The sequence below is a fragment of the Ptychodera flava genome (genome assembly GCF_041260155.1).
Source record: "Ptychodera flava strain L36383 chromosome 23 unlocalized genomic scaffold, AS_Pfla_20210202 Scaffold_24__1_contigs__length_23054250_pilon, whole genome shotgun sequence".
Taxonomy (NCBI): Eukaryota; Metazoa; Hemichordata; class Enteropneusta; family Ptychoderidae; genus Ptychodera; species Ptychodera flava.
The window spans coordinates 10665054-10685982 of record NW_027248278.1 but is presented as its reverse complement, the minus strand read 5'-3'; the positions used below and the strand labels follow the sequence as shown (position 1 = coordinate 10685982).

The following is a 20929-nucleotide window of genomic DNA, read 5'->3' as shown; positions in this document are numbered from 1 at the left end:
TTACACCAATGTTCAATGTCTGTGGAGTCTGCACGAATTGAATCAACTGCCATGTTTGATTTCCGGCATTTTACGAAGCACACATGCATGTGCGTGTGCAGCATGGTTGCCATCGTCACGATACTCTGCGTACGCTTTGTGTAAGTGGTCACCAAGATGTTCAGATATTGTCAAACAGTACTTTTGTACAGATATGATTTCAAAGTGCGAAACACGAAGTTGACCTTCTTGAAATGCAAGTGGACGAACGAGCACAGTGTAGCGCCCCATTAGGCAAGAACTCACAGGCATGCGCACAAAAAAATTATTGATTTTATGGTACAGACTGATTTTTCCTTTGGCGATAGTTTCATTCATTGTGTCTACGACCTTGATAGAAGTTGTGCATGGTCACCAATTCATTCAGCATCTTTCAACATATCAAACAACATAAATAGTGTCTTGTATCGTACAAAATTAATGAAAAAAATGGTAGAAAAAGAGCGACTTTGTTCCTTATAGCACTGTAAATCAAGAAGCCCTGCTCCAAACTTCATTAAACCTACTGGAGATATTGTTGTCCACATATTAAACTATCAAGAGACTTCACAGTTTTTAATTGCCAAACAGTTAATTTGCATATTTAATGAACTGTTCTAAAGTGATATAGAACTTACATTATTGTACCAGAGACGATAAAATGTGGCACAGAATTTGATCCTACAGAAAAGCTCATATTGTAAGATATTTAGCAGTTCCATGTTAATTAAAAGCTAATTTGCATATATAACAAATTAGCACATTTAGTGTAATATAATGCCATACCCTTCTCACATAATGCTGTAACCTCATCACATAATGATACGTCTTCATCACATAATGCTATAGCCTCATCACATAATGACATGTCCTCATCACATGATAGCAAAACCTAATCACATAATCATGTGTCCTCATAATATAATGCTGTAACCTCATAACATAATGGCATGTCCTCATCACATAATGGTATAACATCATTTTATAATGGCTTGTCCTCATCACATAATGGCATAAGCTCATCACATAATGACATGTCCTCATAACATAATGCAATAACGTCATCACATAATGGCATAACATCATCACATAATGGCATGTCCTCATCACATAATGCTGTAACCTCATAACATAATGGCATGTCCTCATCACATAATGCTATAACCTCATCACATAATGGTATAACATCATCACATAATGCTTCAACCTCATCACATAATGACATGTCCTCATCACATAATGGCATAACATCATCTCATAATGGCATGTCCGCATCACATAATGATATCATACATTATAAGACAGCTATGGCTTTCCATACTTAACGTGACAGTTAGAAACGGAGGCATCGGATGAAACAGCTTGACTGACTGAAGTGTCCGATAAAAAAGTGATATGACGTATAAAGATCTAAAACGACCACTAATTGAAGTAAAATATATTACGGAGCTTCAAAACTCACGCATTTTTTTCACTGCGTCCGTCTTTAACGTAAAACACAAGTGAGAAATTGTTCTTTTACACTAATGTTTCTTTACTTGGCTGACGTCGCACGTAAAAATCTACTGACTCCGACGGAGGTGTGTCGCTGACGGGAGATGAGGTCGGTGCAGTATGACTGAAGCTTCGTGTGTCACCTGGCCCATTCAGCTGGTCGGAATTGCTGACTGCGGCACGCACTTCGCTTTCGACGGAAGCGTTCGCATCTGAGCCACGTGTTACATGGTAGTTCTCGTAAACTGAAGCAGTTTGCGATGTGTCACCCTGCGAAGTACGAGAGTTTTGGTTCAGTCCCTTGACTGTCCATGTACCAGCACCGCCCTGCGCTTGCCCAGACTGCTGACCCTCCTTCACTTCGTATTCGCCTCTTTGTCTCCGCGCGCAGAAGCAACACAATATGGACTTCAACTGCGACCTGAAAGACGCCGAGTAATAGCTATATATGTACGGATCAAGCGCACTTCCCAGAAATATCAACCACAGTGTGAGCAGGTAGGCGAAAAAGACGTTATCTGATGCCATGGTACCGCCAAATGCGGCTACAATACAGAGGATGCAGTACGGTAACCACGAAACAATGAAGACCACGAGAACGCAGAGCATCATCCGGGACAGCTTCTTCCGCTCGTCCTTGACTTTCTCCGCGTCGCTGCGAGAGGGTGGTTGGCGGCGGAGATGGAGGAAAATCTTGATGTACGAGAACGTAACGAAGATTGAAGGAACTACCAGGAAAATAGCAAAGACGTATACATAGTAGAGAGCGGCGGCAGTTCTATTGTTGTCATTGACAAACATGCAGACTTGCCTGACGTCGATGTCGTCGTATTCAGTGAGCGACAAGTTTGGCTCGTGGTCGAACGGTACCGTCAGCAGGGAGACGCGCGATGTTGTCATGGTTGCCATTGGGATGAATGAAACAGCCGACAGCAGCCAGGATAGAAGAACGACGATCCTAGCCCGTTCTACGGTGCACCAGTCCAGAAATTTTAGCGGTCGGCACACAGCTAAATATCGTTCAATGCTTATAGACAACATGGTCAACACTGCGCAGGCGCCGATGACCAAAGTGATGTATGTGGTAAAGCTACAAAATACTGTATTGAATTTCCCGGAGTCATTGTTTGCGATCGAAAATTTAGAATTAACAACTTCGCAGGAGCGTCTATCAATAAAAGATATAGGTCACACACGGCCAAGTTCGTGATGAAGATATTGGACGTGGTTCCGAAACCTTTGCCGCGACAGATGGCGACCAGCACCACGATATTTCCGAATGAACCGACGACGATCACCACCACGTACAAGATGATAATGAACACACGCACGGCGACGTACTCCGTCAGATCGTGAACCATGCCGTCGACGCTGAACTGGCTCATCTTGTCGGAAGTCACAGTAGATATCCAAAGTTATCGCTGGACGACACAAAAGATTTAGATTTGAACAAAATCCAGAAACAAGGCCGAACCTGTGTCATTCATGGAGGTCACACTGTATATAGCGTCCATCGTGTTACCCGATTGACAACCGTCAATAACAGTTCTTGCCCTTTAGTATGTAGACCCGCCGAAATAGACCCTGTTCCTGTCCGCAATATGTTGACTGATCAGCACAGTTTTCAAACAAGTCAATGAAAAGCTAATAGTCCTAGCTACACGTCGTTCGTTAATTCCCGTTGGCAAACACAAGCGAACGACAGTTGCTCTCACCGGAAAGGGTTCGATGATGTTGAACTTCCTCGTTCAGCAGGCAGTGATCAAGCGACGACACTCAGAGTGGTGGTGTTGGTTCAGTTGTCTGGTACAAGAAGACTGTAAGTATAACGTCCTGAGCCGATGGACATAGAAGAGCCACAACCAGACACTAGAAAAAGCATTTCATTGATAGCATGACGGTTCCCATCCACGTTTGACGAGAAAACTCACAGCGTAGATGTCGACCCGTGCCACGCTCCAGTGATGATTCAGGGAGTGTCTTTGTTATGTAAATCACCCTGTTAGGTTTGGCCGCAACGATTGTTTACGTGGGGTACATCATGCGGGGTTATTATGTCCGAATATATCTTCAGTTAGTATGTGAGGACTACCACGGCCAGGCGTTTCAAATGTGAGTAATGCCTTACAAATGTAATGAGCCGTACTTTGGACCCGCTACTGCCTTTTGGGGATGGACGAGTGTCAAAAACTTCGCAGCGTATAATTAAGCGTCCGAGTTTCTCTCTTGGTATTAACGTGAGGTCAGCAAGGACAGCAAGACAGAAAAATTTCCTTCCCTGTGAGAATGAGATCGATCATAAGATTACAGGACGGTGAAAAACGTTCAAAAATTCGTCATGGAAAATACAATATGTCAAGTATTTATAATAGAAATACCAATACATGGTATGGCACTTCAAACATCAATATCCGCTATAATAATTTAATATTATTAGAGTTTATCAGAAAATATTGTCAAAGGAATCTGCAGTTATGTCTGTTCTCAGGATCCCAAACGCTTAGAAATTTTAATCAATGATTTAAACTCATGCAGGCATGTTGATATGAGAGACCAACTGGAAATTCTTCTTACGGGAATAATTTCTGTCATCGAAAGGTTCACGTAAACTGTACTGTGATGGATAGTCCTGTTAGGTTATCTTGCCAATGACGTCACAGGCTGATGAGCTGATGAAATTCTTGTTTCGTTCTGTCAAAAATGTAGTGCATGCGTGGCAAGACTGTCAGTGCGTTGTGAAGAGCTACTCGGCAGAAGATTTGCCAGACCAGGACAACTTGAGCATATGCTCGATTACAGATATCTCTCTCCCTCTCACGCTCTCTCTCTCTCTCTCTCTCTCTCTCTCTCTCTCTCTCTCTCTCTCTCTCTCTGACTAGTTGTGCAAACAAGCTAATACCAAAACTGTTACATATAATGAAATCGCTCAATAATCGAACTAATTAATCGTCATAATGTATTCCTGTCCTCGAAACAGTGCCTTTGTGGCAAAGTTAAACCTTCGCCCGTGTCATTAGCGTTTATATTGGCCAATTTCCGGACATCGCCAACGACCCGGCCGTGACCTAAATTTGTGATTGTTAATCCAGATGTAGATCTCGCGCAGTGGAGGAAACACACAATCAGTAAAATCTGTGTCACCTTACTCCGTGTCCACGTTAGGCTCAGCGACGTGGCGGATCGGGTTGGAGCAGCGCCTCCGAGCGGCTTTCAGAGTGATTGGTATTTGTCAATGGACGGTCCCTTGCATTGCGAATGAAGCTGCGAAGAGAGTTTACTGCAATCCCACACAGGCTATCGACAGGACTATTCCGGAAAATTACATTCAGATTGTTTCACCTATCGATAGATTTTGCTACGGGTATCATAACCAATACATTTTTTCAAAAAAATCACAGCCGCTATAAATAACATTCAATTGACCGGTTATCAGAAAACAACCCCTGTCCCTTGCCTTGTCCCTCTCGTCATATCCAGCGGAAAACTTGCATTGCCTCTTCAAACTGATAAGTTCCTGAAATGTCCCCCGCAAGACTGTCCCATACCCATAGGCAAACATCCCCAGGACGACCGCAACCTATTCCGCAGACCCTGGTCTCCCGCTGGGCTATTCTTCCAACTTTCCCATCGCAAACAAACGATTTTTGCCAGCCCGCTGATGATTGAACTGTGCGACTTCTCTTTCTCAGCCCGCGTTTTCCAGAAGAAAAATTGCACACCGCCAACCGATTGCATCTCTTGCGAAAAGCCCGTACGTGACAGCCACACCAAGATGCAGCAGATTGTCGAATGAAACCCTCATTATGGTTGCGAAGGAAGCAAACATGCTTTTTGTGACACTATTTTGACAGTCCATGATAGAGTAACACATGAGCTGGTAGACCTGCAATTATAGAACTTTGAATTCCCTTCCATTTTTCATTACAGAGAGAGAGAGAGAGAGAGAGAGAGAGAGAGAGAGAGCGTGCTCTGGAGTAACCGACGAGATACACAGACAGACCGGTAGACGGGGGACTGGTAGACACATAGAGAGGTAGATAAGCATATTAAGTGTGATTACACAATCGCCAACAGGAAGTTAGCTGTATGTAATGCTACGATGCTCAGAGATACAGTCACGTGATGGTCCAGACAAAATGGTCGTGTTCCTTAATATTAAAATTACAACAACGTAGCGGGGATATTGGATAACAATGTTGAGAATGTTAACAATGTTATGAAAGAAAGTTACACGCCGCTTCCTTCATGTTGATTTCCCATTACGTAACATTATTATTGGTATTTCAATCGATATTTGGTCTGTCACCCAGTTTCAACAAATTTAGACGTCATCCAAAAACTCGTATATTTGCAAAGTCAAGAGGCGTAGATATTTCAGAGAGAGGGGGAGGGAGGGAGAGAGAGAGAGTGTGTGTGTGTGTGTGTGTGTGTGTATGTGTGTGTGCCTGCCTGCCTGTCTGTCTATTTAACCATAGACAGTACTGGGGCCCCTAAACTGTCTATATTTAACATTATGTTCATGTCCCTTCGCGTTTCTCATTGTATTAGATTTTGCAAATTAAAGTCGGTGTATAGTTTATAGAAGTTTCTTCAATAGCACCTTTCGAATGCGCCTTAAACCTAAAATTACGTCAATGGTGCTAATGCTTTGCGCCCGAAAATGAAAGAGTTACACGCTACAAGGTATCGTCCGATGACTTATTTGTCATTTGCGTCACCATCATTATATTTTTTAATGTTCCGCAGCGATTACGTAGCATACATGTACCGGCTCAGATTTACAACTCTTATTGACGAATTATTAAATCACTTATATTGACCGACTTATTGACTGACTGACTGAGTCATTTGCTCATTCACTCACACATATTTATTTGGCTCCTATATATTCCCTGCCAATATAGGGCCCATCGGTCTAGGACCTCTTCTCGATTACGGTGTATGCTATACGCTCTCACCGAAACCTTCGGCGAGGTCCTACACTAAGGATAAATCTGAAATTTATCTCGGTTGGTACAGGTACACCGCATTGGCGGCACCTGTAATTTGCCGCTAGCGGACGCCTTCACTCGCTACACGTCTCATGGCGTTTCACGTAGCCGTCCACCACTTTGCACGAGGATCCAATTACGACGATGCATGAAGCATTTAATAAATTATCTTGGCAGTAGCAAATCTTTAGCTGGAATTGAAATTACAGACGGGGTGTCACTGTCACTTTAAAACTCATGTCTCGTTATGTTCTTTTTTCTATCAGTACCAGTTCAGCCGGCCGACTGGGAGACAGAAATAAAGCCCTGGGTGGACTTTTTTTATCTATTTGTTTGCTTCTTCCTTTCTTCTGATTATCATTCCTCAAAGTCATGTCTTGAACGAGTACTTCGCGCTTAAGTCTCCCGGTAGTCTGTATGGACATTGCTCTTGGTTGGCCTGAGGCTCCAAGGTTACGGCGAACACTACGTTGAGGGCGTAGTGTTCACTGTAACCGAGGAGAGGTTCAAGACTAAATTGCGTATTTCGTACAGTTGTGATCCGGTAATACTTGTTAAAGCCTTGGTCGCGAGAGAACTTGACTCAGCTAACCCAACAAGAACTTTAATTTGATACCCGTATTTAACCGCCCCTCCGAGACAGAGTTGAGCTGTTTACATAAGTTAGATGGAAGCAGTTAACTTGGACCAATGCCCTTTCTCCGATAAATTGCAACGTACAAGCTAGCAATCAGTAAGTTTTAGTTGTAGTAATCAACACAATAAAGTGACGATGTATAATTGAAGCTATTGATAAAAGGGACTCAGAAATACGTGCATGCAATGTTATCTACGCATGCGTTACTGTGTTTTTGCCAATTACAGCAAACTAACTACTAAATGGATATAAAATCGAGTCATCTACGATAAATGCAGGAAACATGCGTCTTTTCAACGTTAAAAAGGGATATATGCTTTGGATTCACTTATTCCGTTTGCTGTGTGGAAACTAGCTGAAACAACATGGAGGGAGATTTCATTGCACTTTAAAAATACGTCACCAGAATGATAGACTGTAGAGAATGTATATACCAGAATGCATCAGAGATCCATTGTTGACTCATATGAAAAGGAAACCCGCAAAATCCCAAGCACAGAAGTGTAGATCATGGAGCGCCCCCACACGACTGAATCTCATTCTATGACATCACCTCTGCCGCGTTAGAAACCACAGCTGTGGTCATCGGACAACGGGCTCACTTCGTGTTCGTCATATTTTGCAACCAATATAAACATGATATGACAGAACTCCGGGGAGAGTCAGTGCAAGCGCAACGTACTCGGGGCGTTTGCACGATAGCTTGCGATGTATTCTGCTGCCGTACCCACACTATAGGTAGACGCTCGTGAGGGGACAGCAGAATACAAGGTTACAGTAATGGACGCCATGGCTTTGACATAATCCTTAAATGAGGGGGAGAGAAAGATGTCAAGATTTCGCCATTTTCTTTAATTTTTTATTAAGTCTTCTAAAAATTCTCAAAATTAGCGTGACACGATAGACTGCACCGACCACGACCGGAAGTCTTCATGCCGAAGGCCCGAGTCCGAGTCTGGTGCTGTCGACTAGCATTAGTACTGAAATTTGCGAGAAATGGACTTTCTCGCTTTTTGCGAGAAGTATGCGAGAATACATACTCTCGCGCTCTTAATTTGCGAGAATTTTGTTTTCTCGCAATCAGCCAGCGAGCACCATGTTTTCTCGCCCTGCGTCTGCGAGAAACTTTGATTCTCGTAGTCAACCAGCAAGACATTGGTTTTCTCGCTCTACATCTGTGATATATTGCATCCCTGCATCAACTAGCGTGAAATCTTGCCGTGATTTTAAGTGTACAGATTATGAATGATAGCTGGGTAACAGCTGAAGACATGGGGGACTTATTGTTCAATTTATCGCTGATGAAAATCGAGAAAACTAACTTCTCGTGTGTTGATTACGAGAATTCAATTTCTCTCAGATGCGGAGCGAAAAAGCACAACTCTCGCTGATTGCTGATTTCGAGAAAACAAAATTCTTGTAAATTTAGAGAGAGATAATATAAATTCGTGCATACAACGCGAGAAAATGTCGATTTCTTGCTAATTTCTCGCAAATTTCTGTACTTGTGTAGACAATAAAGTTAACTATAATACAAGTCGCAGTTCTGGTGCCGTTCTTAAAATACCTCAATATTTTAACGATCGAAGTAACTATACCCGCAGCAAGAAGAACTATTAGATATTTTCTTTTCCCTTTCTTGTCGGTGAGAGATATGACACTTGAAAAGATGGTGATCATATTACTGCACCCTTACTTCAAATACTTGCGTCCCCAGTAACTGAACGAACTGGGATGGATTTCCTCGGCCAGTTGAAGCAAACGACACTAGGGAATAATTGTCTTTTATTGTTCACTGAGTACTCGACTAAAAGTGAGTTTGACCTTACTAAGTATGAAAGCAAAGACAGTTGATAATATACTCTTGATCGAGTTCACTGTAGACACGGGTTTCATATTTTATGTCAAAATTGTGAAAGAGGTTTGCCGCTATTTTGAATCATTTAGAAAATAACCAGATACCACCTGCAAACTAAATGGCAATGCGAACGGATGAATTTCTCTTTCTTGGATATGTTACCGGGCATGAAAATGACAAGCACGTACTGCGCAAGGCCCTGTGAAACTACAGGTGTGCCCCTTACTAAAGAAATAATGGGCGACGCCCTGACCATTAACGTTTATTTATGGGCAAGGGCGAGAGGAAAGTCAAAAAGGCTTCTTAATTTTTGGCTTTCTTCTCGCCCTTGCCCATAAGTAAACGTTAATGGTCAAGGCGGAGTCTGTTATTTCCATTGTATTATCAACGAACCAAAGAAAATCCATAAAAATTTGCGAAAATTTCCCATGCGAAAGACGACTGTGAAGACCTCTAAGTGGTCCCTGACTTCAAAGTGTTCCCCGTAGTTGTAATTGAACTGAAATTTTACGCAGTCCAGGGATTTTTCCATTCCTATATTTGCATAAAGTTGTTAAACTTTGTAACATTGCCAATACTAATCTGTTATTTTGGTCCTTTTTGATATATGCGCTCACTTTTATTACTTTTTCTAAATTCCGATGCATTTACCAGCCACCCAAACTGCGCGTCCAATTTTTTCACCTGGTTAGGGTGTCTCATATTAGCATCATGGGAGATTGCGCTCCAATAACATGGCACGGTCGAGACCAGCGACCGCGACCCACCGATCACTGTACGGATATGCGGATGTCCATATGGCCTAGCAGTTTACTGAGTGAGTACCAGCTCAAACAGTCATTAATTTCAATCTTGTTGCTCGACGTTATATTTCATACTCGCATACAGGCGTTCTGTTTACTGGGTAGCTCTGCATGGCAGGGCCGAGTGTTACCGGCGTTATACGGCCTCCCACCACATGTGTTGGGAGGTCGTATAACGCCGCGCCGCTACGAACACACAGCCCTGCCATATGGCCATGCAGAGCTACGTTCCGACCATTGTTCCGACGTTCTGTTCCGTAGACTTTTACGGAACAGAACATCGGAACGTAGCATAAACTACACTTATACAAACTATCCAGTAAACAGAACGCCTGTGTGCGAGTGCTGATTGTCTTCGTCCAAAATCAAATTACACTGTGAACTTACACAGAAACATCGCACAGTGACAATGAATGATGGCCCTGCGTACGATGCTGTGTTTCCGGCGTTATATACATACGCAGAGCTAGAACTGCTGTACCTCTCTCGCGGGGAGGGGGAAGTACTTGTTCAGAGAAGTGGTAGGGGTGTGCGGCCGCACGTATAAAACCCAGGGCCCATTTTAGACCTAAAATCTCGTTGTTTTAGGACCCCATTTTAGACCTTTATGACCTTTGACCGAGGTCAACAGTCATAGCGTCAACATTTTTAAAACGGAAAAAGCATGTATTTGCCCCGGCAAAGCCTACCACAGTAAGCTTATACTGCGTTTAGAGCTATTTTGTTGCTGGCCAAGCCATGATTCCGAAAAATCATGAGGAAATACCAACAAATTTTGTGAAAGAAAATGCCTTTCACTCTCACCAATTTTTGGTCCAGCTTCTGCAAATTATCAGTTATCTGCAGTAGTCTGAGTGGTGTTTTTTTTAAATTACAATCACAACAAACCTCGCTGTTTGTCAGTAAAGCAATACTAACTTGATATGGCCATGGTCAACCTGAATAATACTAGGAGCAGTAGAGCCACTTTGTTTGGGTATTTTCTATTGGGCAAAAATCTGCCATATGTAGAGTTCTGACAAATCAGTGACAATGTTTTAAAACAAAGTCGATATTTACTTTAAGCCAGGAGGTCTCTGTAATGGTTCCCCTGCCGCAGAAAAGATATCCATGCTTATTGAGTGCAGCTCAGAACCCTGCTAGCGAGATGGGAACAGACTGTTGAAATTTGTTCTTGTGTGGCACTCAAACTTCAACCCCATTTTAGACCATGTTTTACAGTGGAATTGACCCCCCCCCCCTATTTTGGACCAAGTTGCTGAAATACCCACCCCATTGGGCGGCGCATGTTCATATTGGCAAGTAATAGAAGTGACCCCCCTCCTGACTGCTCTTTGCCAACTTAGATTTTTTTTACCTGTCCGTGGTATTTTGGGGAAAGGGTTTTAAACACAGTTGTCAGGAATTTATGATGATACTTGAAAGAATAGATATATACTCCAACACCCGACCCTGGCCCACTAAGCCCCAAGGCTGTATCATGCACGCACAGGAAAGCAAATTTAGCACTTGGAGGCAGCCATATTGTCTAGTTTCCATGTGTTGAGTTTGTACTCTACATGCCTTGACATTGTTTTCATTGTAACTTAGGTCATTTCACATCATTGGTACAACGTACATTTCAGTGACTTTGAATGACAGTTCTTTTACGTCAAGGACTGTGTCATCAGTCTTAACTGATGTCTAGCTGTAAATTCAAGCTGACAATCTAAACTGAATACAAGACATTGAATTTGTGTCCATACACTTTTGTACATACACTTTTGTAATATATTGTGGTTTCAGTCGGATTTGAACTCACAACGTATAGCACCAGTCACCTAGCGCAGAAGCCATAGATAAAACCGCTGAGCCAAATCCCCAATCTCAGCCTCATGTGTGTTCAGCACACAATTTGAGTCTACGGTTACACCTATAGTGTACTCATTTATGTATTTTGTTATGTCTCCATTTCAATACTTACCGTAGTCATAATTTTACATATGTGCTTATAATGAACAGACCTGCTTTGAGTCGGTTTTTAGCTCATATTTGGTGTGTATATAAATACCAAAAAGAGATTATATTTGTGTTTCCTTCTTAATTTGCATATATTTTATCTTCTGATAATGATGACTGATTTGCTTACTGGTAATAAATTTTTCAATTTTAATCTCTCCAGATAACAGAGTTCTTGGAAATGATGTGGAAAGATCAGAGTTATCACTGCTTGCTGATTTGGACCATGCCTACACGTTTTAACAGGCTGAATAATAAACTGGTGACGTACTCAAAAATTGGCGACCAACAGAAAATTAAAAAAAAAACAGTATTTCCCCGCACATACACACCATGATCATACCAGAAACAAGCATGATGCCATTTACTTAATGCACAACACACGAATGCCAACTATTTGTTGTAATCTTTATTTTCCTGTCATATGATTATTAGTCCCCAAGGACACCGTCCTGGGGGACTTATAGGTTTGGTCATGTCCGTGCGTCCGTCCGTCCGTGCGTGTGTCCGTCCGTCCATTCACACAGATATCTCAGAGACGCCTGGAGCGATTTTGTTCAAACTTGATACAAGGATAATACCCTACCTCATACAGATGCACGTCAATTTGTTTCACAATGTGATCAAATTTGGCTGTGTTAGAGGACTTTTTAGTTACACCTCCATAGACTCCCATGTATAAGGCAGCTCTCCATAGACTCCCATGTATAAGGCCAAGAAAAATAAAAATTTAGTGTCTCATCGTATTCATATTGCAAAAAGGATGCAGTGACACAGTTTTTAGTCCCCACAGATAAAGTCCAGGGGGCTTATAGATTGGGACATATCCGTCCGTTCACCCATCCGTTCACCCATCCGTTCACGCAGATATCTAGACACTTTGACAAAATGTCACGTGACCTTGGTGACCTTTGACGTCAAATATACATATTTGTCCATAACTCAGTAACCACAAGTGCTAAACCTTTCATATATGGTATGATAGGACACCTTATGACGCCACATATTGTACCTCATTAATGATGTGCATTTCTAATTTTGAGCGAGCCAATAGAGCTAGAGGTCTGATTTTTGGTATATAGGGATAACTTAGCAATACAATTTTTTTGACAAAATGTCACGTGACCTCGTTGACCTTTGACCTTGATTATACATATATATGCACAACTCAGTAACCACAAGTTCTTTACGCTTCAATTTTGATAGGATAATAGACCTTAAGATGTCACATCTTGTACCTCATTTATTGTGCGCATATGTATTTCTTGGCTGGCCAATACAGCTAGAGGTCTGATCTTTTTTTCCCGATTTAGAACCATAACTTAGACATGCCTCTTGTTTCAAATTGGGAACAATGACATAGACCTATGTGCCCATAGATCTGAACATATACACTCCAGTGATACTTCTTAATGACCACATTTCCCTGCCCCATCAAGACTAATACTCCTATTACAAGTGGGGACTACGTCATTGTCAATGACTTGTTTTTTTGAAATTCTCGGAAAATCTAAAATCATGTTAAAAGTTTGAATTTAAATGCTACTTCTTAGGCTATCGACAGTGTTGTACACTTTTTTGGTCTTTAATGTGTCTTACTTGAAGAAAACCCTTGGAAAACTGAGGATAATTTGAGATTGGTTTACAACACATTTGCTGCTGTATGGGGCTTTAAGGTTTGGCTGAAACAAAATAGAATTTTTTACACCAAAACCCCTTGTCTGACAGCACTGATATTTGTTATACAGATTCATAGGGATGATCAAATTGTGAAATATTCAAATTTTGATAAATCCACAATTTCTATTTTCAGGACAATTTTTAGCTCACATTTGGTGTATACATGTACGTATATTATACCAAAAAGAGTTTTTATGGTAGGTCAGCGGTGTCTACATTTATGTATGTTAGTATGTGTGCATGCTACCTTCGTGCACATCGAAAACTCAAAAACCGCAGCACTACCATTGTAGTATTTGGTGTACTGGTGCACCTGGGGGTGGAGATGTGAATTTGTTCAAATGAAAGTGTCAGTCTTCAAAATATGATGATGAGGTAAAAAAAAGAAATGTGGTAGAAAACAGAGAAAATCCAGCAAACGCTTAAACTCTGTAACGGCAGTCTAGATTTTGTTGAAACTCTGTATGCGGGATGTTTATGGTGATTTTCGTTAGTATTGTGGCGAAATTTTCATTTTTAGCTACTATACGATAGTCTTTTGAAGCTATTGGGATGGGTATCTGTCCGGCATCCGTTGTCAGTATGTATGTATGTCCGTTTGTGAGGCGTCCAGTCACTCAAATATCTTGATAACCGCAGTACTTACTGATTCGCTATTTGTTGCGTAGATGAAAAATATGATTTGAGAATATATTTTTTTTAATTTTGAGCTCACATTTGGTATACCAATGTGAGGTAATCATATAAGCTGAATCAGTTCATTTGCATCCGATTTGCATGTCTGTATGTCTGTATATTTGTGGGTATGTGCAGATGTATGTCCGTCACACACAAAGGCTCCCATACCGCCAAAGCTACCATCTCAGTATTTGGTGTACAGGTAGATGCAGGGGTTGAGATGTGAATTTGCTCAAATGAACACATCAGTGTCAAAAATGTGCAAATGAGGTAAGAAAAAGTGAAATGCAGCAAATGTGCAGGAGGCATGCCAGTGAGAAACAGGCAAACTCCACTGATCTTGACTCATTTCTGTCATTGTTTATGAACCGTTACATATTAACAGACCAGCTGCAACCATAGACAGTAGATGGGGGAAGACAGTTTATACTAAACTAAGAGGGGCTTGTTTCTGCTATGCATGTTGCTAAAGTTGACCTCCAGTACCAAAAGTTAGACCTTAATTACTTTTGTCATTCTTGTTTTCTGGTTTAAATATTTCTTGTTGTTTTTCTGGTTGTACTGTGCAGAAATCATTGCCATAACATCAACGTAGAATTTTCCTCCACTGAACAGATAGAAACAACATTTATTGTTGATCATTGGTAACCCATACTGGTATATACCAATTCTGATCAAATTTGAGCGACACCGTATAATTGCGGTATTTTTTCTGAAACCACTCATCTGATTATTTTGAAAGTTTGTATACATGTTCCTCAGGATGACCTCAGTCAAGTTTATACAAATTGAATTGAAATTTTTATATTTGTAATTTTAGGGCAATTTTCCAAATTTTTGGTCAAAAATATTTTATTCAAAAACAACAAATCTGATAGCTTTGATATTTGGTATACAGGTTCCTCAGGTTGATGAAAATCAGTTTTATGATATTGTGAAGATATCTCGAATTTTGTATTTTTGCTGAATTTTTTGGTTATTTTTCTCATTTTAAGTAAAATTTCTTCTTTTCAGAAACCGCTAGCCCAATTGCTCTCAAATTTGGATTGGATGTTTACAAGGGTGTTACCCTTCTAATTGTTGAAGTTATGACAAAATTGGAAATATTACTGTTTTGGGGCAATTTTTGTCATTTTTGGTCAAAAATTCTTAAAAAATATTTTCTTTTTAAAGCTCCTGGACAGACAACTTGTTCTCAAAATTACTTGTCTGATAGCTTTGTAATTTGGTACAAAGTCCCGAGGGATGTTATTTGATAAATTTTCTGCTCAAAGTGTTGGGAGACCCCCAAATTTTTAGTATTTCTCAGGTATCTCAGTTTGTGACCTTAAATGACCTACACCAACCCAGGATATGTTGTGAGAGAGTTTCGAAGGCTGTGAACATAATTTTGTCATATTTAATATCAATTTGTAGTAAAATTTGATCCAGAAAACAAAGTTGAAGTAAATATTTTCATTGCGAACCAATTTTTTCAACTTTTGCATGTTAAGACACATAAGAACTGATGAGAAATTAGGATCCAGGATAATTCCAGATGTTGTAATCCCCCAACAGTGGAGGGCATTTCGCTATCTGTAACTGATTTAAGTGTTGTTTACATTTGAATGATAGCACTCATAGCATTAATTAAAACATCCCCAAGGTGTAAATACATTTCCTGTCAGCTGGTTTTATGTAAGGGGTGGAACATTTGATATTCAGGAGGGGTAGGGGCTAGAAGATTGATGAGGTAGCATTACTTTTTACCAGATCCCTTGTACATTTTTTCCCACTCTTTATTTTTTCCCCACTCCCCACCTTTTCTTTTTGTCAAGCTTCTCTGGCTAATTTTTTTGTTGACATTGCTTTCTGTATGTAGGATCTGCTTGTCCCGTCGCTATAGAAGATGATATGCATGTTCCCAAAGACGACCTCCAGTACCTAAGTTGCAGACCTTATTTCTTTTATCATTCTTGTTTTTCTGGTTTAAATATTTCTTGAATTTACCAATTCAAACCGAATGTGAGCACACTGTCCTTGACGGTATTTTTTGATATTTTTGAAAATATGCAAATTAGCGCCAAAAAAGGCGTTTTTTTGTAAAAAATCTTCTTCATAATCGCTGGTCAGACAGCTTGTTATTTTGTATATAGGTCCCTTGGGATAACCCAACTTAGATTTGTTCAAATTGTAATGAATATGCAAATCTGTACTTTTAAGGAATTTTTTTTGTCATTTTTGGTCAAAACTTTATTTCATCAAAACCGCCCATCTGACAGCTTTGATATTTGGTATTGGTATACAGGTTCCTACAGATGAACTAAATATGATATCTTGAATATATGATGAAATCTGCAATTTTGTATTTTTGGGGCAATTTTTCCAGTTTTGGTCAAAAAATGTTTTTCTCTCAAATTTCTTGTTGGATTGCTTTGAAACTTAATACTCTAGAGTTGTTTTCTATATGATTTCTTAAATTGTGGTGAAATTTTCATCTTTGTTTTTTGTTTTTTTTTTGCATTTTGGGGCAATATTTTGGTCAAAAACTAATTTTCTTTGAAGTAAATGTTTTGATTGGTTTGAAATTTGTTTTTAATGTATCTAGAGGCAACCTCGGTTGAGTGTCTTCAAATTTTTGGTGAATATTTTCATATAGGCATTTTTGCGCAACTTTTCCCATATTTGGTCAAAAATCATTTTCTCTGAAATCCCTCTTCCAATGGCTATGAAACTTTGTATGCATGTTGCCAAGGGTAAACATAGTTAAGTATACACACTGTGGCCTGCCTCATCAAATCAAATGAGAGCCAAATGTCATTGATGCTATGTTTTCCATTATTGATCGAAAAATCTCTTTCTCTAAACACTACTCATCTCATACCACTGGCTGATTTGTTCTCAGGGATAATCTTACTGTGATGTTCAAATTATAATAATATTTTCAATTTTGTATTAGTGGTAATGCAGCTTTTTTGACATTTTTTGAAATGTGCTATCAAAGGTATCTATCTTCATAAACATATGTGTCACAAAAAGCTATTCTCTACATAGCACAACAGGACTGTATTGGCCTTTAGGTATTATGTGCTTTTATTTTTGTGAAATTTATGCCCTTTATCTCATTTTTCCGGTTATTGAAAGTAGTTATTTTACTTTATAGAGAAAAACTGCTCTCGTGCTTTACTCTACTGTTAAAATTTATGTACAGTTAAATAAAGATTTTTTTGGCTAAATAATGCTCAACGTCCATTGTATGTGTGTAAGAGATTGAGTTTATAAGACAGAGTTACTTGTAGGATTATTCTACATTTCTACTGATTTATCACACATTTGGTATTGTATTGAAAAAATACATATGACACCAAAATGTCCGTAAAGGTGCCTACGGAAATTCCACTTGATTACATGCTCCATCTGCTATGTTCAGCTTCTTTTAAGGAAAATTAAAAAGAATTGTTGACTTGAAAAATGAAACATGCCAGCTGTGAAGTATCAGGTATAATAGGCCTATAGTACACTTCCTTGGATTTTTGTCAACTTTTAGTATTGAATAAAGAAAATCAGTTTGACTCCAAAGTGTCCTTTTGACTTCAAAGTGGTCCCCGAAAACTTATGATGATTTTACGGTCTCTCTGCTGTATTCCACATCGTTTACGTTAAAGAAAGAATGTGTTGACTTGAAAAATGTAACATGCGACCTGTGAGATATCAGGTATTAATAAAACTATAGTACACTTCCTTTTTTGTCCAACTTTTAATATTGCATAAGGAAAATCAGTTTGGCTCCAAAAGTGTCCTTTTGACTTCAAAGTGGTCCCCGGGAAATTCGAATGATTGTACACTCTGTCTGCTTTATTCAACTTCTTTTGCGTAATTGAAGCAATGTCCTAACTTGAAAAATGGAACATGCGACCTATGAAGTATCAGGTATTAGTAGGACTATAGCACACTTCCTTGGATATTTGTCAACTTTTAGTATTGAATAAGGAAAATCAGTTTGACTCCAAAAGTGTCCTTTTGACTTCAAAGTGGTCCCCGGGAAAATCGAATGATTGTACACTCTGTCTGCTTTATTCAACTTCTTTTGCGTAATTGAAGCAATGTTCTAACTTGAAAAATGGAACATGCGACCTATGAAGTATCAGTTATTAATAGGACTATAGTACACTTCCTTGGATATTTGTCAACTTTTAGTATTGAATAAAGAAAATCAGTTTGACTCCAAAAGTGTCCTTTTGACTTCAAAGTGGTCCCCGGGAAAATCGAATGATTGTACACTCTGTCTGCTTTATTCAACTTCTTTTGCGTAATTGAAGCAATGTTCTAACTTGAAAAATGGAACATGCGACCTATGAAGTATCAGTTATTAATAGGACTATAGTACACTTCCTTGGATATTTGTCAACTTTTAGTATTGAATAAGGAAAATCAGTTTGACTCCAAAAGTGTCCTTTTGACTTCAAAGTGGTCCCCGGGAAAATCGAATGATTGTACACTCTGTCTGCTTTATTCAACTTCTTTTGCGTAATTGAAGCAATGTCCTAACTTGAAAAATGGAACATGCGACCTGTGAGGTATCAGGTATTAATAGGACTATAGCACACTTCCTTGGATATTTGTCAACTTTTAGTATTGAATAAGGAAAATCAGTTTGACTCCAAAATGTCCTTTTGACTTCAAAGTGGTCCCCGGGAAAATCGAATGGTTGTACACTCTGTCTGCTTTATTCAACTTCTTTTGCGTAATTGAAGCAATGTCCTAACTTGAAAATGGAACATGCGACCTGTGAGGTATCAGGTATTAATAGGACTATAGCACACTTCCTTGGATATTTGTCAACTTTAGTATTGAATAAGGAAAATCAGTTTGACTCCAAAAGTGTCCTTTTGACTTCATAGTGGTCCCCGGGAAAAACGAATGATTGTACACTCTGTCTGCTTTATTCAACTTCTTTTGCGTAATTGAAGCAATGTTCTAACTTGAAAAATGGAACATGCGACCTATGAAGTATCAGGTATTAGTAGGACTATAGCACACTTCCTTGGATTTTGTCAACTTTTAGTATTGAATAAAGAAAATCAGTTTGACTCCAAAAGTGTCCTTTTGACTTCAAAGTGGTCCCCGAAACTTGGGATGATTTTACGGTCTCTCTGCTGTATTCAACATCGTTTATGTTAAAAAAGAATGTGTTGACTTGAAAAATGTAACATGCGACCTGTGAAGTATCAGGTATTAATAAAACTATAGTACACTTCTTTGATTTTGTCCAACTTTTGGTATTGAATAAAGAAAATCAGTTTGACTCCAAAAGTGTCCTTTTGACTTCAAAGTGGTCCCCGGGAAAATCGAATGATTGTACACTCTGTCTGCTTTATTCAACTTCTTTTGCGTAATTGAAGCAATGTCCTAACTTGAAAATTGTAACATGTGACCTATGAAGTATCAGTTATTAATAGGACTATAGTACACTTCCTTGGATTTTTTTCAACTTTTAGTATTGCTTAAAGAAAATCAGTTTGACTCCAAAAGTGTCCTTTTGACCTCAAGGTGGTCCCCAAAGACTTGTGATGATTTTACGCTCTCTGTGCTGTATTCAATCGTTTATGTAAAAGAAAGAATGTTTTAATTTTAGAATTGAATATGCGACCTGTTAAGTATCAGGTATAAATAAGACAAGAGTACACTTCCTGTTTTTTCAAACTTTTAGTAAAGAATAAAGAAATCAGAGTGACTTCAAAAGCGTCCTCTTGACTTCAAAGGTGTCCCATGAAAATTCGGATAATTTTACGCTCTGCCTGCTGTATTCAACTTCTTTTAGGTAATGTATTACTTCAATCGCGTCACTTTCTATGGTAGGTATTGGATATCTTTGTAAAAAAAATTAAGAAAAATATCCCCCTAAAATATTGGCCTCGAGCCCTATTCTGGTGTATTTTACATCTGTGCATTCGTAGCATAATGCTGAGGCCTATAGATTGCATTCGTGTCAAGGGATATCGCCTCAGAACCGCTGTTAATCTGTCCATAGACCTTTTCTGTAGTTTACTACGACACCAATCGGTTTTTTTATTTACCTCGCAAAATAATGAAATAGCTTAGTCTTTGAATAAATGAACATGTACCTACTTTATCTCTGACTATCTATGACTCATCTCCTACTTCCGTTAATTATGTTGAATGTGGCAACATCTATAATTTCAGCTTTTTTTAAGAGCCGTCGACTGTTTCTGCTCGGTTCTGAACTTTTGACAGACCCAAAGTATTCAATTACGCGAGAGGGCAAACGTTGCAGAATTCGTGGACGTCGGCTCACGGGAAAACGGTTGAAAATACATGTTTATATTATTGAGGTAGCTAGCAGAAGTAGACAATGGGTCGTGAACTGACCAGTGTTATAGTACCGGTCGAAGTAAACTACCAAAAGTGTCTATGGGCTGGCTTGTGGCGATGAATTTTGACCCGCAAGTGCGATTGATACGTCACAGCAATGCTGCAAATTGTATTTCATATCCATTTATGTATTTACGAGCAGCGATTAGAATGACTTCCAAATATCGATATGACTTCAAATGAGTCATTTTATAGATAAGTCATGATTGATATAGACACTAGCCCTCCCCATTGTTAATTCTGTGCTCAGCCCTTATTTTGTACATTTTTCCCAACTCTAGGTATTAAATACTAAAATAGCAGCTGATATTACATCGGAAACGTCCGTGTGACAACAAAAGCGTCCATTATGCGGTAGGTGTCGTCAGACTTGAGTTTAACCCCCTATCTTACCGGACAT

At 39.5% G+C, this 20929-nt stretch overlaps 1 protein-coding gene and 1 long non-coding RNA gene across 2 annotated transcripts; one reads left to right on the top strand and one right to left on the bottom strand.

Moving 5' to 3' along the window:
* Positions 1–1345: 1345 nt before the first annotated feature.
* On the bottom strand, positions 1346–3530 carry LOC139125013 (proteinase-activated receptor 1-like). The gene has a single exon (XM_070691122.1). The coding sequence runs from the start codon at positions 2551–2553 to the stop codon at positions 1537–1539; it is 1017 nt and encodes a 338-aa protein (XP_070547223.1). The 5' UTR covers positions 2554–3530; the 3' UTR covers positions 1346–1536.
* A 6184-nt stretch (positions 3531–9714) lies between these two features.
* Positions 9715–13419, top strand: LOC139125021 (uncharacterized). Its single transcript, XR_011550129.1, has 2 exons — positions 9715–9815; positions 11963–13419. It is a non-coding gene; the product is annotated as an uncharacterized lncRNA (long non-coding RNA).
* The last annotated feature ends 7510 nt before the right edge of the window (positions 13420–20929 follow it).